At 42.2% G+C, this 24323-nt stretch overlaps 1 protein-coding gene across 3 annotated transcripts in view; it reads left to right on the forward strand.

Annotated features, from left to right (window-relative positions):
• The first annotated feature begins 422 nt into the window (after nt 1-422).
• TSEN2 (tRNA splicing endonuclease subunit 2) overlaps nt 423-24323 on the forward strand; it is a 42588-nt gene continuing 18687 nt past the window's right edge. Inside the window, exons 1-6 of one of the 3 annotated variants that reach the window (XM_059390355.1) lie at nt 423-512; nt 6019-6236; nt 7495-7576; nt 13717-13753; nt 19334-19865; nt 21089-21166. In XM_059390355.1, coding sequence (XP_059246338.1) covers nt 6048-6236; nt 7495-7576; nt 13717-13753; nt 19334-19865; nt 21089-21166 — 918 coding nt within the window. In that variant the 5' untranslated portion in view covers nt 423-512; nt 6019-6047. Of the gene's footprint in view, nt 513-6018; nt 6237-7494; nt 7577-13716; nt 13754-15733; nt 15812-19333; nt 19866-21088; nt 21167-24323 lie in introns of those variants that run through there. The other 2 variants (XM_059390357.1, XM_059390356.1) reach the window with 2 other exon arrangements.

The following is a 24323-nucleotide window of genomic DNA, read 5'->3' on the forward strand; positions in this document are numbered from 1 at the left end:
AGCTGAGGACAGCGTCAGGGCTATACTTACAGACCCTTTTTTGTTTGTTTGTTTGTTTGTTTTGTTTTGTTTTGTTTTTCCAGGGCTAGGTCCTACAATAAAACCTGGTGGCCTCAACTATCCCACCACCCACCCCGGGACAAACTAAATCTTCAAGCCTGGGTTAGAGCCTCTTTTCCACTACCTCCTAGCTATGTGACATAGGACAAGTAACTTGGGATCTCATGTAAAACGAATCTTGCGAGACTGCTGTGAGGATTCAACAAAAGTGGCATCTATGCAGGAGGTTGGCCATACAACCCCAAGAAGGGCAGGTAGGACAACTCGATTACACCCGGCCAAGGTATGCGCGGCTTCTGCGCACGCGCTCTCCGCAAAGACCCGGCAGGCATGCCCGAGGACTCTGCGGCTGCGCATTCACCCGGCTTTGCGGCCGCACTGCTTGACGGCGGCGGTGACCGCCCACCCGCCGGCGTTACCGGGGTAACGACGAGCGCGTGGGGCTAAGGAAGGTAAGACGCCGGGGCGAGCCGCTGGCGGTGTCCGGTGGCGCTGAGCGCGGTGGCCACGTCTCGCGGTGTGAGAGGCGACGGCGCCTTTTCTGAAAGCTCTCAGGAGCGGGAGCGGAAAGGGCGTAGAGACTCCCCGCGTTGCACAGCCGCCCCAGAGTAGGCCGGGCAGGGGAGCCAGGCTTCCTGGTTCCACCGGAATTAGCCCCTCTCCGGTTCTTCCAGCACCTGTAGCCCTTTACACTTCTCTTCGTTCTTTCCCAAGAACAGGATGCCACGTTCAGTGCTGGGGGCTGGGGACGTAGAGGTGTATTGGACACCCGTCTCTGCCCGAGGGGATCCTCAGCCGCTAGTGCGGTTGTTGGGGGCGGGGGCGCGCTCAAGGAAATCCGCAGAGGGATGAAGTAAGGCAGGGAGTTATGAATTTCGTGGGCCCTTAATACCTTCTGGCTTGTGTGCAGTCACGTATTGCAGTTGCAGCCCCCGTCTGGCTAGCATCTTGCACATGACAGGCCCAGTACGAGGCTCCTTCGCCTTCACAGAGTTAACCCACTTAATCCTCACAACAACCTTCAAAGGGTTATCGTTTGTTTATGTGGCTTAGTCTCAGGTTCTGACTTGAAAGCTCCCCAGGGCCTGGATTGTTTGCCTTGTCCCTTTCATCCTTGCCTCCCTTAGCCCAGGAGGTACACCGTTGGAGCTTCAAACATTTTTTAATTGGGAGAAGGTGAGCTTTACTGGGTGGGAGGTTTTTTAACCAGGTTTATTTGACAGGGTGTTTCCAGGGGATTGGAAAATTAAATGGAGCTTCCTCCCCCGTTTTTGTTTTGCTTGTTTTGTTTGGAATAAACATTTACTGAATACCTAAACAGTGTTAGCTTGTCTGCACAAGGGAAGAATAAGGAGCAAGCCCCACTTTTGATAGGAAAGTAAATGCACTTAACGCTTCTTGTGTCTGGAGTCAAGTATGTCCTGGGTTGGGCAAGGAGAAACAACAATCCCTTACAGGTGCATAGCACTCAGCCCCTCTGAGTCCCTTTCCTGCTCTGAACAATGGGAGTAGTAACAGTACTTACTTAGGGAGCTGTTGGGATTAAGTGAGTTTGAATAGGCTATCCTGTCACCAGTAGCTGGCAACTTTGGCTACTGCCGAAATCATCTGGGTCCCACCCCAGAATTTCTGATGTAATTGCAGTTAAGCTCTGAGCATTAGGAGTTTTAAGATTTCTCCAGGTGATTCTACGGGCACCCAAGCTTGAGAGCCACTATTGTATATTACCCAGAGTTAATTAATCTCTTTTCAGTTCTCAATCCCTGCGTAAGCCTCTGCGCCGATTCCAAGTCTAAACCAGCCTTCACCTTCCAAACCCCTTGACAACTGGCCCAGTCGTTCCTATACATACGTGTGTGGTTCAGACATGGGTCTCTTTAAGGCCAGTCTTCTTACAATGTGCACTTCTTATATCTCTGTGCACTGGGGCTTTGGGCAAATGATTGGCCCTCTCTAAGCCTCAGTTTCCTTGTTTGTGAAAGAGGATAGTAGTACCCATGTGTGTAGCATATGGCACAGTCCGTGCCTGGCATGTCATACCTACTGATAATTACCTCTTCTAATTTTATTCACATGCCACATCTTACATTATGCTGTTCTCCTTTCATGGCACTAAAGAAACATATCTTAAATGCCTAATGCAGATAATGGAAACTAGTGAATTCAGTCCTTTCTCCCCCGTTTTGCCTTTCAAATTCAACACAAGACAGTTCCTTCACAAAACCATGAAACTAGAGATCATTTGGTTTGTCCTATTAGATTTTTAAAGTAGCAGTTTCATTGAGACCATTCACATACCATAAAACTCACCCTTGTATAATATACAATTTGGTGATTTTTAGTATATTCACAGTTGGGCAGCCATCCCACCACCGCAATCCAGTTTTAAACCATTTTCATCACCCTTAAAAATAAATCTGTACCTATTAGCAGTTGCTCTTCATTTCTCCCTTCCCTCAGCACCTGGTGATCACTAATCCACTTGTGTCTGTATGGATTTGCTATTGTAGACATTTCATAATAATGGTCTTATATGTGGTCTTTTGTGACTACTTTCACTTAGGGTAATGCTTTCAAGCTTCATACACACTAGCATCTATCAGCACTTTGTTCCTTCATTGCTGGTAATCCATTACATATGGATACACCACCTTTCATTGATCCATTCATCTGTTGAGGGACATTTGGGTTGTTACCACTTTTTTTGTTGTTGGGTTTTTTTTTGGCTATTATGAATCACTAAACATTCCGGTATGGATTTTTGCATGAACTTGTTTTTAGTTTTCTTATATCTGTACCAAGGAATGGAATTGCTGGATCATATGGTTTTTCTGTGTTTAACCTTTGAGTGACTTCCAAACTGTTTTCCAGTCCTATTCAAGTTGAAGATGAAGAAACAGGGCTCAGAGAGCTTAAGTGGGTTGTGCAAGGTCGCATGATAATAATGGCAGGTTTGCATATCTAGGAGTCCTATGAGCCAGATTCTTGAAGCCTTTCCTGCCACATGGGCAGAGGAAACACCACCAGACTTTGAGATTTTATGGAAAACAGGGAACATTTTGTGGCAGGAACCTTTCTGTCACACACACTTGGGTTGGAATACAGAGTTCTTGCCATCAAGTGTCCTAGCTCATTCTTGCTTTTTTCTTAAAGAGTATATATTGGAGTGCCTGGGTGGCTCAGTGGGTTGGGCCTCTGCCTTCGGCTCAGGTCATAATCTCAGGGTCCTGGGATCGAGGCCCGCATCGGGCTCTCTGCTCAGCCTCTTTCTCTCTGCCTGCCTCTCTGCCTACCTGTGATCTCTGACTGTCGAATATATATATATATATATATATATATATATATATATATATATGTATATGTATATATATATGTATATAGATTTATATACATATATATATACATATATATATATGTATGGATCCATACATATATATACATCCATACATATATATATATATATCCATATATATATGGATATATATATATATAAATAAAATCTTGAAAAAAATAAGGAGAATATAGCAGCAATCTGAGGGAAAGTTCCAAACCAGGCAAATTATAACTTCATTGTCACTTGTTCAAGAGAATTTAATTAGAAGTTCTTGAAGTTAGCCATTTAACATTTCCTCTTTTTTTTTTTTCAAAAAATTCCAAATGTAGCATATACAAGTTAAATACTAACCAGAAGTTAAGTTTCAAAAGTGAAAAATCTCATAAAAGTTCAACTTGTTCCTGGAAATGCCTAGAAAGTTTCTCACTAGATTTAAACATCCTGCCTCAAAAAAGCTGTTTAAGTTTCAGGATAAATTGCTGTTTCTTCTTCTTTTTTTTTTATTGCTGTTTCTTCTGAATACGAAATGTGATCATCAGCTTGGATTGAGGGATAAGTCAGCAAGTGAAAATTTAGTTAAAATGCTCTTGGAAGAAAATCTCTTAATTGCCCATTAACACCCAACATACATGGCTTGTTATAAAGGCTTTATTTTATAGCATGTGTATAATGTATATATGAGTCATGCTCAGTATGTAATTCCATTGAGGGATCTTATTTAAAAAATTACTCTAGTGTTTGCTGCTTAGCATACTTGGTTATTTCTATGAAGGTTTCAACTTAGTGATTCTTATTTTTCACAGTTATCTTTGTAATTGGTTTTTCAATTTCTGTAACTCAAGCTTGTTCTATATTTTCCTTTGTCCTCATCTAATTCCTCAATTTCTTTGAGAAGGCAGATAAAGGTATCATCACACACTGGACAAGGCATTCAATTTCTTTTTAATGGTCACGAACCCATAAAACCACTTACCTTCCATAGATTTGGCCACCATCACCGGCTGTTTCAGACTTGGTTGCATCCGTTGCCCAATGGATCCTGGTATTAAGCGCAGGAGGCATTTTAATAAGCAGTCTTACTTTTTTCTCTTGGATCCATGTAGATGAAACGTGTGATAGAGCTCCACTATATTTTCAAGCACTGGATCTGCTCTCCACTTAAATCAAACTGGGCCGGGACAAAGGGAGCAGCAGATTCGAGTCTCCCCTCTCATTCCAGGGCATCTGTTGGGAGAGTGGAGTGCCTGGCCCAGACGCTTGCACTGTTTACATTTTCCCCCTTTGCATGTGGTTGAATTTTCTTAAGTTAGATATATCTGCTGTGGCTCTTTTTCTTTATCACACGGTGCACTCAACTTCATTTCCTTCCTTTAGCCATTATGAAATTGTAGCCTGTTATGTTACCTTCAGTTTGCTTTCGTGTGTGTTATGTGCTTGTTTTGTCTCTTCAGATTGAGTATAAGGCCTGGAAGGGAGAGGTACTGACTTTGGCTTCCTTTACTTCCTCAGAGTGCTGAGTGCACACTGGCTCAGGACTGAGACAAGGACAGACAAGGGCAGTCTTGTCTAAGTAATTCCATAATTCTCTGGAACCCTTTGGCTCCTAATCTTGAGAAATAGTGGGCCTTCAGACAAGGAGGGTGGGTGGGAGATGCTGCCTGTGCTCATAGCAGAGCCCCGTGAAAAGAGTGTAGGCTTTGAAGTTCAACAGACCTGGGATCATCTGAACGGACCTTTTGTAAAATCTCTCTGACCTGAACCTGTTTTCTTCATCTGTAAACCAGAATTGGTAGTGCTCACCCCATAATGATAATTAAATACATGAGTGAAGCTCATTATGTACCAGGTACCCTTCTTGGCCCTTTATGGGGTCTTAACTCTAAGATAGAGTCTGTTTTTCATCCTTATTTTGCAAATGAGGAAACCAAAGCACAGAGAGATTAACCATCTTTTGCCCCAAATTACACAGGTAGGACTAGTAAAGCCAATTCAGTCCTGGCATTCTAGCTTTAGAGTTTGTGCTCTTTGCCACTCACATTTGGTGGTACATAACAAACCCTGAAATAACTTTCTGTCATTGTTGTTATCACTTATTAATTTACCTTATAAATTAGAAGATGATTGACCTGATGTTTAGAATGTATTTTAAGGTCCTTTTATTTTGGAAAATAAAAATACTGACTAGATTTAATTCTTTGAGGACAGTGTCTTTTTTGGCTTTATCTTTATATCGCCAACACCTCTGATTATAATGAGGCCCTGGTAGGTACTCAGTAAATGTCTTGTCTGAGCGAAAGAACAGGAATCCTATTGTGCTTGCTATCAGTAGACTTTTGCATGGCGTTATGACTTTGGACATGCCACAAGGCCTCAGTCTTGTTCATGATAATTAGAAATACCATTACTGACTTCTTGAGCACAGTTTTGGGAATTGAGATATTTAGGTGATTGGGATTTTTAGTGCTTGTACAAAATGTTCTCATTACTCCTTCTTTTAGTACACTGCTTCTAAATATTTTATTTTTCACATGGACCACAAAGCTTTCTGAGCCTAGAGATAAATGCATCCCCATTTTTGGTCAACATAGTTATGGATTGGCTATCTGTTTCTTTCTCCTTATTAGACTCTTTTAAAAACAGCTACCCTTGAGAAATGGCAGAAGCAGTTTTCCGTGCCCCAAAGCGGAAAAGAAGAGTGTATGAGAGTTACGAGTCTCCACTGCCCATTCCTTTTGGTCAGGACTGTGGGCCTAAGCAAGACTTCAAAGTGTTCACAGCAGAGCTGATAAACAACAATGTAATTGTGAGGGATGCAGAAGATATGGAGCAGCTCTATGGGAGAGTAAGTGTTGGAGGCTTTGACATGGCTGCTTTTGACAGCCCTGAGCCAGCTATCCTTTTTGCTTCCCCCCCATTCACTCCCAAAAGCAAACTGTAATTGACCTATATTCTTTCCTTGCCATTCAGTCCAGTGTTAGAACTGTGCAATTTGAATCAGGTGCCCTGAAGCCGTTTGTTAATGAGGAAGACTACTCCCCCACCCTTGAACCCACATTGCAACAATATAGTAAGGTAGTGCATTGGCCTTTCTTGTCTTTCAGTTATAAAAGCCATGCATGTTCATAAAAATGTCAAACAATTTACAGGAATCTAATGGGTAAAAAGTAAAAATTCCCCTGTCCCACTCCATCTCCATAGGTAAACACAGGGTGGCATGTTGTTCTGTCTCACGGGGATCTTGTCTCTTTGGGGAACTCTTCTTAGATGAGAACAAGTTCTAGTTTTTGTGTTTTCCACCCATGATAAGTTCAGGTTGAGATTGGTAGCCTGCTTCCTCCCCACCTCACCCCCATCCATAGCCAGTGCATTACTGGAGGCTTCTTTTTTTTTTTTAAGTAACCTCTACCCACAGCAGGGGGCTTGAACTCACAACCCTGAGCTCAAGAGTCACATGCTGTACCAACTGAGGCAGCCAGATCCCCCAACTTGGGAGCATTTTTTAAATAGCTTTATTGAGGTATAATTTAGTGCCATAAAAATTCACTCATTGTAAATGCGTAATTCAATGATTGTAAATTCATAGAGTTGTGCAATCACCATTACGGTCTAGTTGTGGAGCATTCCCATCACCACAAAAAGTTCCCTTGTACCATTGCAGTTAATCGCTGCTCCCACTTCCAGCGCATGTCACCCATTGATCTACTTCCTCTCTAAAATGGCTTTTCTAAACATTTTTATACAAAATACATATGCTGTAGCCACCTTCTCACAGTGGGATACAGCAGGTGGCATTGATCCTTATGAAATGGGGCTCTATGCCAAGGCCCTGCCTCTGCCTATCTCATTGCCTTAAGCTTACCAAACCCAGACTGAAATCATTAGGTTAAGACACATAAGGTGTACTGAAAACTTACTAGAACTCTTCAAACAATCAGAGATAAATGCTAAGATCTTCATTTGTAATCATTAAATAATCAGAAGGAAAATATAAAGCTTAGAAAAATAGAATGAATCTCTTGTTAACTCAAATAGTTATTTTCCATCAGCTATAAAAATGGTAACTACACATGAACTAACTTTGTTTTCTCTTTTCCTGGAAGGGTTATTTTGGAAAAGGTATCCTGTCTAGAAGCCGTCCAAACTTCACAATTTCAGATCCTAAGCTCATTGCTAAGTGGAAAGGTAAACGTACCTCATTCAGTTCATTTGGCAAATTATTTTTTTCCTCTTTGATCTTACACTTTGATTACATAGGAAAATTCTCTGGAGAAGACATAACATGCACAGTGGCAATTTTACTGCTAAAACTAGCAACTATAATAATTCTGATCAAGGTGAAAGGATTCTGATGATTGGTGAAAATGAGTTTTAACTAATTTCTGGAGTTATCAAAAGTGTTATTCAGGTTTTTCTGTTGGTAAATATTGACTAGCAGGGTACTGTGCACTCAGAAGGTACTAGTAGTTTAAGTACCTCTTCACCTATATGCAAAATGAGCTTTATATTTTTTATTTCTAGCATTAGAATTTAAACAATAACCATAACATTAATGAATTTGTTAAAACATTAACTAATGTGTGTAGTTCTTACTTGCTTGACTCGCCTTCTTTTAACTTAAAAATCTTTTACCTTAGTGTGTTTGTCCAAGGAAGTCTCAAGGTGATTACATAACCAATGCCAGCATATAAAAACATAATTGGGGTTTTTTTGTAAGAAAAAATACAAATTAAACCTGCACTAAGATACCATTTTAGCAATCAGATTGGCAAAAATCCAAAAGTTTGACCATATTCTTCTTGGGGAGGCCCAGAGAAACATTCTTCACGCATCGCTGGTGGGAATGCAGGTGGTACAACTGTCACAGAGGGGAATTTAGCAATGGCTGCCAAAATGATTTATGCATATGCCTCCCCCCCAATCTTCGTCTCCCCCTAACCCCTAGCCACTCTAATATGTTCACTGTGCCTCGGAGGTTGCCCATTCTAGATACTTCATTGTACCTGGAATCATACATTGTGAAGCCATGTTGTAGCGTTATCAGAACTTATCCTGAATAGTATCCCATTGTATGGGTATTCCATGTTTTGTTTATCCATTCATCCAAAGATGAGCATTTTGGGGTGTTCCCACGTTGGGTCTGTTATGAATAGGGCTGCTGTGAATGTTCATATACAGGGGTGTGTGTGTGTGTGTGTGTGTGTGTGTGTGAACATATATTTTCATTTCTCCTGGGCATATACCTAGGAGTGAACTTGCTGGCTCTTATGATAGTTCTGTTTTCATTTTTTAGCAAATGCCAAACAGTTTTCCACAATATCTTCCCCCTGTTATATTCCCACCAGCAATACACAAAGTTCCTAATTCTATCGCTTGTTATCTTCTGGGTTTTGATTTTTTTTTTTTGGTCTGTTTTTTGTGATAGCCATCTTGGTGAGTGTGAAGTGATAAAATTTTTTAATGTTAATAAAGTCCAGTGTATATGTTTTTTTCTTTCATTACTTATGGTTTTGGTGTCATATTTAGGAAGCCATTGCCAAATCCAAGCTGATACAGATTCTCCCCTGTGTTTTCTTCTAAGAGTTTTATATTTTCAGCTCTTAAATTTAGGTCTCTGATCCACTTTGAGTTAATTTTTATGTGTGATATAAAGTAGGGGTCCAGTGTTTCGCCTGTGGATATCTAGCATTTACTTTTTTTTTTTTTTTTAAGATTTTATTTATTTATTTGACAGAGAGAGAGAGATCACAAGTAGGCAGAGAGGCACACAGAGAGAAAGGGGGAAACAGGCTCCCCACTGAGCAGAGAGCCTGATGTGGTGCTCCATCCCAGGACCCTGAGACCATGACCTAAGCCAAAGGCAGAGGCTTAACCCACTGAGCCACCCAGGCGCCCCTCCAGCATTTACTTTTAACCCAGCAATTCCATTTCTAGGAATTTTTCTGAAAGATAGACTGGCAAAAATATGAAAAGAAATTGCACAAGGCTATTCATTGCAAACTGTTTCTTATATTAAAGACTGGATACGACCCAAATGTCCGGTATGAGGGGACTGGTCAATTAACACTGTACTGCATTCATACAATGAAGTACCATGGAACTGAGCTAAGAATGAAGGATAACTGGGATGTGTTCCTAAGCAAAGAAGGCACAGTAAGGGGGAATCTGCATAGTGTGCCATGGTTTATCTGAAGGTGGGGGGATATAAATATATTTTTGAAATTTAAGGAAGGATAAATCATGGATTCTTTTTAATGCCTATGGTGGAGGGACAGAACAGGATGGAGAAAGAGGTCCAACTTTATAGATTTGACTTTGGAACCTTGTAAATGTGTTACATGATTACAAAACAAAGTTAAATTTTTAAAAGTAATTTTTAGGGGCGCCTGGGTGGCTCAGTGGGTTAAGCCACTGCCTTCGGCTCGGTCATGATCTCAGGGTCCTGGGATCAAGCCCCACATCGGGCTCTCTACTCTGTGGGGAGCCTGCCTCCTCCTCTCTGCCTGCCTCTCTGCCTACTTGTGATCTCTGTCTGTCAAATATATAAATAAAATCTTTAAAAAAAAAAAAGTAATTTTTTAAAAAAGCGGAATCTATATATCAAGTTGGTGGTATAGCCATGGAAGAAAACTATATTGAGTGACTGTAGAACATGGTGACTTGAGGTTCAATCCTAATAGCATAGACTTTGTGTCAGTTATCTCTTGGCACAGTGTTATTTAATCATTGGCTTTCAGCATCCAAATTGCTGACAAGTTTGCTAGGTAGGTGTGCTGATCTTGGCTGCATATACTTCTCCATCTGGTTAGTTATAGAGATCAGCTGGCTACTCTGATGGATTTAGTCCAATAATGGATCGAGCTGGACTTACTAGTGTCTGGCTGTCTGTTGGTCGGCTGTCAGCTGGTCTAGGATGGTCTCAACTGGGATGAGGGGCGGGGGGCACCATAATGTCATCCTTTTAGCAGACTAGCCCAGGCGTGTTCTCATGGTCATGGTGGAGGGTCACAAGCAAGCCCCAGCATGCCGGTGCTTTTTGGACCTCTCCTCATGGCATGTTTGCTGTTACTCCAACTTGTCTAGAGTCAACGTGTTTGGCAGGTGGAAGATCTGAAGAACTGGGACCATCAGTGCAATCAACCTGCCCTATACTCTAAAGAAAGGAAGAGTTGCAAAATAATCTTCACATTATTTTCAGCAATTATTTTACAGGTGATAGCAATCATACAACCGACTGTTGTATGGGTATTGTTTAGAAAAGCACATGATTAATTATGTTGGTATGGTTGAGAGCCAGGATTTTCACAATAAACATCTGTACCAGGAAGCAAAGAAGATTATTAAAAAGTGCTAGGCTTGTTTCAAAGGAGGCTCCCCAGACCAAAGAGGGAAACATTTGAACATCAATGAGAATAATGCTATAGGGGCACCTGGGTGGCTTAGTCGGTTTAGTGTCCAACACTTGATTGCGGTTCAGGCTGTGATTTCAGGGTCGTGAGACTGAGCCCCACATCAGGCTCTGTGCTAAGCATGGAGCCTGCTTCAGATTCTCTCTCTCTCTTTCTCTTGCTAAAAATAAACAAAAAGAATTAATACTATAATTTGTTTTAAAATCCAGTCATTGGTAATAATACCTCAAAAAAAACACTTGAATCTTTTAATTTTTGCTAGTACATACTGATACATTCCAGGAGAAATTCACAGTTCACTTGTGGAGGATTCACCATTTTGGAAATTCGTAAACATGGACTGGTTCTTGAGGTCACTAAGTAGTGAGGGATTTCTCTCTATAGAAGATTCCTGCTTATAAACAAGAAATAATGGGATTAGAATAGCACCATTTTGCATCCTCTTATAAAACATTGATCACCAGTGGTGTTGATGACATACAAAGAGACAACACATTTTTTTGTCTTGTGAGGGAAACACACAGCACCACCCATGAAGTAGGCTGCCCAAAATACTGAGCCTGAATCTGGTCAAGCCACCAGTTGCATCGATTTGCGGGAAACAGGGTCAAAGAATGCGTTAATTAAGCCAGTGCTGCTCAAAGTACTCAAGTGTCAAGTCCTTTGCAACAGAATGGAAATAGATCCCCTACTATTTAGCTGTTTACCTATGGCTTCCCTCTCTGTGAAAATCAGGCTGTGAAGACAAGGGGAGCTGAACTAAGCGATGTGTTGAGTGAGGCAGTTGCTTAAAGGTTGGTGCAGGCTCTTCTTGGACAGTCCATGAGTAATTCAAGAACAGTACTGGGCCTGCGACCTTTGATGAGCCACCGTGTTTACAGCACAGTAGGGACGTGATCCTCTGAGGCCAGACCAGGGGGAAGCTGTATAGGACAGAAGACCCAATTGCTTCAGTAAGTGAATCACAGGGAAGAAAAACATGTGGGGTCACGTATATTAGAATCAACTTCAGATTTACCAGTCAGTTGCAACGTATAGGCCTTAGATGGATTTTGAGTCCAATTTTCAAAAATTGTGACAGTTCATAGATTTTGGATGAGGCTAAGGAATTAATAGTAATTTTTAAAAGTAACAATGGTATTGCAATTATTTTTCCAATTTTTATAATTTTTTTAAGTAAGCTCTATGCACATGTGGGACTTGAACTTACAGCCTCAAGTTCGAGTCACATGCTCCACCAACTGAGCCAGCCAATGCCCCCAATTTTTTTATACAAGGTTTTTTGGATTTTTTTAAGTCTTTAGAGAAATAAATAAGCACTACTTAGAGATGCTGTGATAGGATGTAAGGGATCTTTTTCAGAATAATCTGGAGACAGGAGAATGAACAGAAGAACAAATAAAGCAAGACTGGCCATGAGTTAATTGTTAAAGCTGAGGGATGGCAACATGGGAATTTATTATACTATTCTCCTTACTTTTGTATGTCTGAAAACTTTTTCACTTTTTCAAAAAGTGGGGGAAAAAATAGCATAATGACCCCCACCATCAAGCTTCAGCATTACGAATATTTGGCCAGAAACCTAGAAGGCTTTCAAATAGTATGATGATCTTAACAGTTGAGAATCTTCTCCTGATCTGTGTAGTAACTGAATTTTAGACAGTAATAGAAATTTGAAGGAAAGGAATTTATGCCAAGGAATCATAAATGAAGCTTGTGGACTGCCTTGAAGAAGTAAATCTCAAATGTCCATTTTAGGAGGGTCTTCATATTCTGGCTTCAGCCTCATCTTCCACCCTCTCTCTGCACTCTTTTCTACTTGTTGGCACTACAGCCACCTTGGGCTGCTTGCCATTCCATGGACCTGCCATGCATTTACTCTTTCAGCCTCTGCATGGCTTCCCCTGCCTCCTTCCCTCTGGTCTGCCTGGTGAACCCTCATTCACTCTTCAGAGCCCAGCTCAGCTACTCCTCCTCCTTGGTGTTTTTTTACTAAGCCTTTCAGGTAAAGTGAGCTACTCCCTTTATACTCCTTTTACTCCTCAGCTTGGGTTAGAATCAGTCATTTCTGGTCTGTCTCCCCAACTGGGCTGTATCTCAAGAAACGAGGATTTATTTTCTTACTTCTGTGTCTCCAGTGCTGGACACATGGATGACTATCAGTAATGCATGCTAAATTGTCATTTTTATTAAATTTACCAGAGGAGGGAGGTATGACACAGCAAAAACTGACAAATTCCTAAGGAGGTAGGAGTATGTGAACTCCTAGTGTTTTTAAAGCTGATGATCATATATTCCAAGCCTTTAATGCCCTGGGCAGAAGGCTGAGTTTGGGTAAGGAGAAACGATTTGCCCAAGGCAGAGTGGAGGAGGATGAGGACTAAAACCCACACCATCAGGTGATCAGTAAATAATACCGAAGGTGGAAAGGCTCAACCAGCCAGATGCCCAGAGCTAGAACCCAGAACTCCCAGGTCCACACCCAGCACCAACACTGCCATGAAATTCACTTCATCAACCCTTTTTGTAGGTACATGTGGGGAGCTTTGACTGAAGATGCCTTATGGAGCACGGGAAAATGGCAAAGTGCGTAACTTTAGTGCCTCGATATTTTCATCCAAAAGTTCAGAGGTGGCAGAGGGGTTTCCTCTTGCATGCCATTGCTGCTGCGCTGCAGTGTTGAGAAGGATTTCAGGGTCACATCTGGGCACAGCAAGAGCACTGTGATCAATCAGCACTGCCTTCCAGTGGGTTCAGGGAATGATGGCATATAAAGCATGCCATTGCTGGTTGAGCAAGATTAGCCTTCTAAATGTGTGATTTTGTGATTCTTGAAATTCTCTTTGTTTTTCTGGATTTTCAATGTATTTTTTACCTTTAGGAAAATTGTCTGAACAGACTTTTTTGTTGTTACAGATATGAAGACAGACATGCCTATAATCACGTCAAAGAAGTAAGTCATGATGGCCTTGGCTTAAGTCAGATCTGTTTGTAGATAGCCTTTCCAGTGTGGTAGGTCACGCCTTGTTTTTTTGTTTTTTGTTTTTTGTTTTTCTTTTTTTTGGTAGTAGGTGTGTCCTTGAAAATTATGTCTGAACTTAATGTGGATCAAATCATATTTGAAATGCACTAAGTTAATTTTTTTAAATAATGCTAATCCAAATCCTTTGCCACTTCCAAAATATGAACAAGGGTCCTCTACTGTGTATGTCTTTAAGTGCTAGGATGTTTACACTTAGGTCTAGAACTAACCTCTCCCTATCCTCTTTCCTCACTCTACACTTGCAGGGTGAGAGAAAGGCTTCCATGGAGGCTCTTCCTCATCTACTCATACAATCCCAATTCCTTCCTCTGGCTTTTCTTTACGCTCTCCCATTTTCCGGAACTTCTCTTCTTGACCCCCCCCCCCCCCCGCAAGCACGCTGCCTGTCACTCTCTTGGAGGTTTTCTTGTCACCACCACCCTCCCTTCGTGGGGCTGGTTCTTCCAGCTCCCACACAGTCCGCCTTGGCGCCCCTCGCTGTGCCGGCTGTCATACACCTGGATTTAGACTGTCAGTTCCTGGAGAGCAGGAACCAGGCCTGCTTCCTCTCTGCAGCCCCAACACAGAGTGGTCCCTTGGTGGGATTTTGTGGACTAAACGTTCATGCATTTAAATCCTCATTGTCCCTGAGAGGCAGCTCCAGTGGTGACTCTTCTGTAAGCCTTCTAAAAATATTGAAGCCCCAGTGGTTTTTCTTTTTGCTTCTAGCACATACTGGCAGAATCTGACAGCTCCTATTCAGTTGTGTGCTCGGTAACGCGTAGCCAGGGACAGTGACCCCAGGGAGATCTCAGTGGCTGCTGTAGCTATACCTGCAGGCTGGGTGTGGGGGTAGGGTTCCAGTCTGGGAGGGGCCTGCTAAGAACCTGGCAAAGCCCCCATCCCAGGAGCAGCTGCAGGAAAGCTGCTGTGGTCAACCCTAGGACTCAGAGCAGAAGCCTGCCCCTCAGAACTGCATCCTGGGGGCGCCTGGGTGGCTCAGTGAGTTGAGCCTCTGCCTTCGGCTCAGGTCATGATTGAGGGTCCTGGGATCGAGCCCCGAATCGGGCTCTCTGCTCAGCGGGAGCCTGCTTCCCCCTCTCTCTCTGCCTGCCTCTCTGCCTGCTTGTGCTTGTGATTTATTCAAATAAATAAATAAAATCTTAAAAAAAAAAAAAAACTGCATCCTGATTGGGCTGGCAGTCCAGCCAGTTTGAGTATGTGAAGTTCTGGGTGGGGGAGATTGTCACCCGGCTGAAGTTATCCCTTTGTCAGCTCTGCAGTAATAACATTCCAAGCATTTTATTGATCCTTGTATAGTTCCCTAGGGCTACCATAGCTCAAAAGAACAGAAATTTAGTCACATACCTCTGGAGACCAGGAGTCTAAAATCAGCATATCAGCTGGGCTGTGCTCCTTCAGAAGGCTATAAAGGAGGATCCTCCCATCTTCCATGCCTGGTGTGAACCTCAGGTGGTAGCCAGCAATCTTTGACATTCCTTGGCTTATGGATGCATCTCTTTAGGCTCTTCCACCATTCTCACATGGAGCTCTCCCTTGTGTATGTCTACGTGTCTCTGTCCAAATTTCCCTCTTCTTTCCTACAAGGAAACTAGCCAGTATGACTTCATCTTAACTTGGTTACATCTGCAAAGACAGTGTTTCCAGAGAAGGTCAGATTCACAGGTGCCAGGGGTTAGGACTTAACCATATCTGACATTTCTGCAGAAAATTATGGCCCCCCATCACTTGATTAATTATTTGGCCATAATAATTGCAGTCAAAATCTAAATTATTAAATATTAAAATAACTGGGTTCATTTTTATATTTTTACGTTAATTTTTCAGCTTAAGTGCTTGTTGTAATTGTTTCTTTACTCTTCCCTCTAAACTCTGATTCCCTTTCTCAAGTGAATTCACTCTGATTGGCTCTTTCCCAACATAGTTGTCCATGGGTGATGAGAACCTTCCATGTAATCCTCTCTGGAGGTGAGTATCCAGACCCTTGGATGATGCCCTAGGGGACTGAAATATATAGGTTGTGTCCTCGAAGGGCCAGTCGTGAGGGAGGTGTTGCCCCCCCCCCATTTGTAGTCCTCTGTTCAGCTAGTGTTTACTGCAGGTGCCTGAGTGTTGGGTGTCGGGTAGGTGCTACAGATACAAGAGGAGGAAAAAATTTCATCCCTATTCTCAAGGGATTTACCATCAAGTGGGAGCAGAAGAGAAGTAAATGACTGGACTGTTCTATAATAAACATTGCAGGGAGGTTATTACTGTGATCACTGTCATAGCTAACAGGTACCGGCTCTCTAACAGTGCTAGCTATCAGTCTGGATGCTTTACTTGACCATCTCAGTTCATCTTCTCGAGAAGTCTTTGAGGTAGGCATAGTCATTTCCATCTCATTGTATCAGCTCAGACAAGGCAGTTCAGCTTCAGAGCCTCCAAGACATTGACACAGGAGAACAATAACGTCGTACATGCTGGCGTTTCTTGGTCATATTCCATAAATGAGGTCCTGTGCTGATAACACATTTTAGACTGTCCCCTAAAGTCCTCTCATCTCCCCTAGAAGTAGGTCCTGTTATCTGACAGGTGAGGAAACGCAATCAGAGGTTACATAACTTGTGTAAGGGCAGTACTTGGACCCAAGCAGACTGCCTCAAAACTGTTTTGCTGTGAATTTCCAATGGCAGATAGGCATTCATCTGTAAGTGGGGGAGGGGGGCATTCACCGTGCCAGTGGAAGAGTATGTTCAAGGCCATAGAGACAGAAGAAGCAGAGGCGTATTCAGATGCTACACCCTTGTGCGGTCGGGTAGCCCTGAAATGGCCTTTCACTAGTCTCTTCACTGCTGCTAATCATAGCTGCCACCTTTTCCCCCTGCCACTCTCTCCCTTATGTCGCCTGACTTTTACTTTTCTCTTCCTGCTGCTTCTCCAGCAGTGTCCAGGGTTAATCGCAGCAGGACTTGGCTTTTTCAGGCATTGTCAGCCAATGAGAGGACACCTGCTCTGTGACTCATATGCCATATGTCTTAGTCATTTGTGTATCTGGCTGTTTGCATCACCAGTCTTTCTCAGAGGCTTTCTCCCACATGCTTTTGCAGCCACGCTCTCATTTGAGCTTCCACAAAATGAGCATCTGAGGTCATAATGAGGCAGGAATGCAGGTGTGATTTTGCTTTTTTGCAGAAGAGCAAAAAGTTATAGGGGTGTTAAGTGCTTTAGCTCGGAATCACATGAAAGAGCCAACTCCCGAACCCAGATCTGGTGCAGCACTTGTCCCCACAGAGCTGTCCTGCTCTCAAAAAGCAAGGTGTACACTTCCATTCATTAAAAATGTTATTTGTGTTTTGTAATGTATATGTATAAGTCAAAATGATTTTATTTTTCAAGTCTCCCCCTAAAAAGCCCACAAGCATATAGTAACAAATATTTATAGAGTACTTACTGTGTGCTGAGCATTGCCCATGTCTTATCTCCTTTAGTCCTTGCAACAAATCCATCATGTCAGTACGGTTTACTCCTGGTTTACAGAGTAGGAGCTGAGCCTTTCAAGGGTCGGGTAGCTAGTACAGGAACATGATGGAATGAGAGTTTGAACTTGTATCTGCCTTGACCACCGTATTGCAGAGATCAGAGCCTCTCTCCTTCTCTCTGTGCTTTTTCTCTCTCTCTCAAGTTCAGATCTTTTGCTCAAAGGGGCAATAGTTGAACCTTTCATCAGTGGTTCTTTCACATATTTTAAGTCAAGGAATTTGATGAAAGTTGGGGATCCCTTCCCCAGAAAGATATGTTGACACAAAAATCTGTGTTCAAATAAAAAGATTCATAAATCCACAAAGCCTATCAAGCCAGTACTATAGGTGGCATGAAGAGCAAAGATTCTTTTTGAGATCTCTCAATTGAAAGTTCTTTTAACTGTATGCAACAGCGGCCATACTTTTCATACAGGTGAGAAGACACCCTGCCATTGTATGAGCAACCACATTTTTTATTCTGATTATTAAAAGTAATACATAACCCCTTTTTGCAGTAGTTGTCTCATTACCCCTACTTACAGGTGGGGGAACAACCACAGAGAAGTTAAGTAATAGGCTTTGTCACATATATATAAGTCAAAGAGTCTGACTGATATTCATGCATACAATTGTGGTGTCTACCCTGCTTCTTCTTAGATGTAGGTGTAGCCTTTCTAGGTTTTACTCTTTAAATCTAAGATACAGTTCCCAGTATATAGGAAGGTGTACTCATCCCTATGTAGGATAGACAGGGTGTGGACAGCTTGGCGATTCCTCTGAGGAATCAGGGTTAAGCAGCCACAAATCTTAAAATATAGCAGAGGCCAACTTCCTTGTTCAGTTGCGTATGAGATGCCACAGTTTAGAAACTGTGACATATTCAGCCATCTATACGCAAAGCAAAATACTTAAGGTGAAGAGTAAAATTACCTCTGGTCTTCCCACAAACCGTGTGGTCGTAAGTGGCTTCCAGGCCAACGGTTGTAGGTAGAGGCAAAAAGTGCTTGAGTTAGGGCACCTGGGTGGCTCAGATGGTTAAGCATCTACCTTCAGCTCAGGTCATGGTCCCAGGGTCCTGGGATCAAGGCCTGCATAGGGCTCCCAGCTTACCTGGGAATATGCTTCTCCCTCTTCTTCTGTTCCCCAGCTTGTGCTTTTTCACTGTCAAATAAATAAAATCTAGGAAAAAAAAGAAAAGAAAAAAGTGCTTGAGTTTCGCATTGCCTTTAGCTCCTGCTGATGAGATTTCCAGTATGGCAGCCTGACTCTGCATGGAGGCATTGCAGTGGGATCATCAGGCCAGGGGTCTCACTGGGGCAGAACGCTATTGTCTTACCTGTGATTTTTTATAACATGGAAAGTGTTCGGGGTTGCCTTTACATTTGAGGAACGAAGCAGATATTCCTCATCAAACAGTACTTCAAAAGTTATTATGAGAGAAAGTGCCCTTTCTGCTAGGATGCTTGGCCATATGTATCCTTTCATGCCATATGCAGTGAGGACCTTAGTAGGTACTGTGAAAAATATTTATTGAAGTTCTCATTTTGCATTCCAGTGCCGAGCAAAGACTCTGTATACTGTGAGTGGGATATTTTTCTGAAAATGTTGTGATATCCAAAATTGAGAATAATGTAAAGGAAATCCTGAGAGAACATAGCCATATTCTCTTTGTAGTCACCTTAATCATTTGGCCAACCAGTTTTAAATTACATAAATATTCATACTTGGTCAAACTGGAGTCAAGTTTTTTTTCAAAGTAAGAAAATTAAATGAAGCTCTAATAAAACAAAAGTAACACATGCTTATTGCAGAACAGTTAGAAAACACACACCAAAAAAAAGTATAAAGAAAACATTTACCTATAGCCCTCTACTGAGAAAAACTGCTATAAACGCTTTGACATGCTATGAACCCATCTCTTCTGCATGCCACGTTGTGCTTTGAATATTGAAATTCAGGTGCTACTAACAGTATTTGCATCTTCCAGGTATCAGCATCGTGTGGAGTGGGCCGCAGAGCTCATGCGAGGACAAGGGCAGGAGGAGAGTACTGTACAGACAACCCTCCAGGATTACACAAAACCACTCGAGCATCCTGGTATAAAAAGGAAAGAAGTTCAAAGGCACGATGAGAACTCTGAAACGACTTCCAAAATGGAAGTTACCACAGATAGAGAGGAACCCTCTATGATGAATGGGGACTCGGAAAAGTCGGTTGGCATGGACGATCCCTGCAAGCCATCAGGCAGCCTGCAGCAGGGCCCTGGGCCTGACCCATTCGCTCCCAACGGCATGGGTGAACCTGTGGCGGAGGTGGCCAAGCCACAGCACCACCCCCTGCCCCGAGTTCCTTGTGGCAAAGAAGGTGTCCTCCTCCCCCTGCCTGACACTCAGCCTGGAGATGGGAGCCAGCCCACAGGTCCCCTCTGTGCCAGCGAGAGAGTGCCAGGTGATGAGTACGTGCTGGTGGAGGAAGATGTGTATGATGAGAGCGAGAAGGAATGTGCCCCAAGTGAAGAAGTAAGTATGGCCGGCCTTTGAACAACAGGGGTTCAGACTGCATGAACCCACTTATACACACAAGGATTGGTGTGCAGGCTTTTGTTTTTTTGGGTTTTGGTTTTGCTTTTTTTGATAAATACAGTACAATACTGTAAATGTATTTTCTCTGCCATATGACTTTTTAAAGTATTTTTTTCCTCTAGCTTTATTATAAGAATGCAGCATATAACACATATATAAAATACACAATAATCAGCCATTTATAATTATTGGTAAGGCTTCCAGTCAACAGTAGGCTATTAGTAGTTAATTTTGGGGGGAGTCAGAGATTATATGTAGATTTTCTGTGGCTGAAGTCAGCTCCCCTAGCCCCTGTGTTGTCCAAAGATCAACTGAAGAAGAAAATTACTCCCTAAGTTTCTGGCCCATCGCAGATGAGGGCTAACCAGGATGCCCCTTACTCAGAAATGGTAGAAGGCCCATATTAAGTGCCCAGGACATGTGGGAGGTGGTGAGACCCTCTGGGAGAACTAGCAGGCACTGGATCCCAGCCCTGGTGGCCCAGTAGCTATGAATGTTATTTCTCCTAAAACCTCAAAGTTTGTGAATAACTTAACTTAAAAAAAAAAGAAAGTGCAAATTAAAGCATATATAATAATATTCTTTCCCTTGGGTGGGAAAAAAAGAAGTGCTGTAGTAATTACACATAGTCTTGAGTGCAGCTGTGGTGCAGGGAGTCTCGGGTATGGAGGAGGTCAGCCAGCACAGGAAAAACACTGGAAAGCTCAAGAGCACACACCCCCGCCCCCTACCGAGGGATGCATAGTCAGAGTCGGTTGCCCTAGAATTATCTGTAATAGCTAAAATGAGCAAATCTAATGGCTAAGTTGTATGTGAAACACCTGTTTGAAGAAATATTATCTAGCCTTTAGAATAGGGTTAATGGAGCCTGATAAGCTAGGCCCACCCTTCTGAGTTGCAAGTGGGTGAAAAGAAGTACTTAAATTTGACCAAGGAAAGGATCACAACCATGGGAAAATTTCGTGGAGAACATAGAGAGGAAGCAAATCAAAATGTTAATAATAGAAACCTAAAACTTCTTTTTCCACATCATAATTAAAAATATTTTTAACAGTATCAATCAAATAAATGTAAATCTGTGAAAATTGTAAGAAAAATGTTTTAAAATGCAATCCGCTCTATGTAATATGTAGTGCTTCTGTTTGTTTATTTCTTTTCAGTTGGCACCAAAAAGGAGATTAGTATGCAGAAGAAATCCATATAGGATCTTGGAGTATTTGCAGCTTAGCTTAGAAGAGGTATGTTTCCTGCATGTTACCTTTTCAGCTCTTGGTCTCAGGGCCTGGACAACCTCTAATGGGGTCCACTTGTAAATTCAATTCTGTATATAACTCAGGAACTATATAATTCAGTAACTGAGTATGCAGTAACTGAACATTACAAATAGGTATTGACATAACCATAGGCACCTTCCAAAGTAGGTCTGCCTAAACTTCACTCCTTAACCTTCATTTCATCAGGTCTAAGAAGGGGTCCTTCCTATATCATGAGATACAGCTTATATACCATACTATTCACCCATTTAAAGTGTACAGTTCATGGTTTTTAGTGTTTCATAGTTTCACCAGCTTTTAATAAGCCAAGGTGCATGCTTCAAGTCATGTCGTGGCTGCTAATTATATAAATGGATACTAGATATTTCCTTCTGCAGAATTACTAATACATGTCTCTTAATGGAATAGCTACATTCCCAAAAGTTAGTTAAAAGTGACTTTCTAAAAACTGCATCATAAATTTTCCCTCTTATTTGGAGTTCCTCTATCCTGTGTTCATTTGTTCAGTCCCTCCTCCTTGGCTTATGTTTACATTGTGCACAGAAATGTCCTTTTTGCCCTGGAGAACTGTACCCCTTCCTCAATCTCATGTGCTTCCTCTCCCAGAATGCTCCTGCTTGTCTTGGATGGCTCCCGCAGTCACTAGCACTGTTCTTGGTGGAGATGCAGGTCTCAGGAAGTGCTTGTTGAATGTGGCCACATTGGTAACTTTGTGGGTGCATTCTCAGAGAAGTAGTTGTATCTCCATGTTTTCTGGATTTCCTTGTCTGTACTTCCTTCCTTGCAATGAGACCAAACAGACTGTGGGACCCAGAAATGATATTTGGAATTATTTACTACATCTCCTTTTTCTACAAATGCACCAGCTGAATATGTTGCAGAAGACAGTAACCACTAGCCACGTGTGACTATTTAATTTAAAAGTGAACAAAATGCAGAATTCTGTTTCTCAGTTGTGCCAGCTACATTTCACTCAGCAGCGACAGGTGGATAGTGGTGACTGTATTGGACAGCACAGGTGTAGAACATCATCATCATAGGAAGTTCTGCTGGACAACACTGTAGATTCCCCTTCTCTAGGTGCTTGAGCTCTCTGGGCCTTGATTTCTTCTCAGTATAATGAGCGTTATGTAATGCCTTGTTCATAAGATCTTCTGGGAATTAACTACCCCATGTAATGGGCTCAGCACAGTGCCTGATACATAGTAAGTGCTCAGTAAGCATTAGTGCTCAAAAGCATTAGCTTTTCTTGTTGTTATCATCATTATTAAATTACTTGTAAAAGCTATTAAGTAGCTAGTTAGAACCTTTTCTTTTGCAATCAGTATTTTGCAAAAATGTTCAATGGGTACTTACTCTGTGCCGAGCACTGGGCTAAGTACTAACAATACAGAAATAAACAGAATATGGCTCTGGTCCTAAAGATGGCCCAGAAATAATTACATTCCATGTGGCCTGTGGATTGTGCCAGTGTTGCTCCTCTGGTATCCTTGTACCCAATGTCTGATGTCTATCAAGTGCTTAATCATTTTATTTGTTAAATGGGGGCATTCAGGGTGTGGAATTTGCACAGAAACTGGTGGAGTCCAAAAGGACGTGAACTAGCTGGAAAGCCTTCATGGAGTTGGTGATATCTATAGATGTGAAAAGATAAATAGTGTATTGCCATTTGGACACTAGACAGCGTAGACTCCTTCATGCAGCTCAGCCCTGGATGGCAACACAGAAGGGCTAGATCATGAGGGCATATCTATAAGTATCAACCAGGGTTCTGACCCGGTCTTGGCGGTGCTGGGGCACTGCAGTGGCCATGTCAGGGAAGGGCAGGTACTGGAGCTGGCATTAGTGGGAGACTGCTGGAGGGCTGAGGAGGAGCCGGCCAGGATCTCAGCTCTGGGAGGCGGCAGCAATAGGCAGAGAGGGCATTTGGTGTCAGCCTCACTGTTCCAGGAGGTGACTGGTTGTGTTCCATGTGATGCTTTTTACTGACAATAAAAGGCGTCACTCTCTGCTGCTGTCTCCCAAACACTCCTGAACAAAGACAAGAGTAGTGGGAGGTAGATTAGGTTGCTGTGCATTCTTGGAAGCTGCTTGGTTCCTGAGGACATTCCACAGAGGTCTTGCAGTTTTCGGGGAATGTGCGATTAAACCTCGCTCTGCCTCAGTTCTGTTTTGGCAGATTGCCTCTGAATGAATCACCTGTGTTTGGTGCACCACTTATACAGTTTAATGTGTTTCCATAAATGTCCATCAGGAGCACAGGCAGCCCTTCTCTGGTGATTCAGAGCAGTTTTTTTCTGGAGCTTGGGTATGATAATTCCACAGCTGACTTAAAGATCTGTTACTGAGAACTGTTTTTCCATTATAACACTTTGGGACCTAGCTAGATTTCGTGATGATATTAAAACTATCATTAAACTCTTCCCTCCACTTTGCTTTGATAGTAAAAGCTTACTAATGAGATCTCAAGGGACATAATCACCTACCTCCCCGGACTTCCCCAGTCTTCTGATGATTTAATTCCAAATAAAGCCAACTCAATTGAATTAAGATCCATTCCATCTGTAATAAGTGCCTATGAGCAGTTTGTGTACATTCATAAAAACCATTTATTTTAGGCCAATAAATATTAATGAGGCATTGGTTTTATCAGTTCTTAGGAACATTTGTTTACTGATAATGGAAAGTTTCTGAAGAACTTAAATTCTAACAAATACTAAAATGAATTGAGCAGTTAGGTACTTTGCATAGACTTTAAAATTTTTATGAGACTTAATCTCATTAAATCTTTTTTTTTTTTTTTAAAGATTTTATTTATTTATTTGTCATAGAGAGAGAAGCGAGAGGAAGCACGGGCAGAGTGGCAGGCAGAGGGAGAAGCAGGCTCCCTGCCAAGCAAGGAGCCCGATGTGGGACTTGATCCCAGGACACTGGGATCATGACCTGAGCCGAAGGCAGCCGCTTAACCAACTGAGCCACCCAGGCGTCCCATCTCATTAAATCTTTAATAAGGCATTTTCAGCCCCATTTTGTCAGTGAGGTAGGAGAGCTTAAGTGATACTTGCAGGGTCTTGCTGTTAATGAAGATTTCAGCCCAGCTCTGCCACATCCCAGAGTTCAT

Source organism: Mustela nigripes, chromosome 2 (genome assembly GCF_022355385.1).
Source record: "Mustela nigripes isolate SB6536 chromosome 2, MUSNIG.SB6536, whole genome shotgun sequence".
NCBI classification, from domain to species: domain Eukaryota; kingdom Metazoa; phylum Chordata; class Mammalia; order Carnivora; family Mustelidae; genus Mustela; species Mustela nigripes.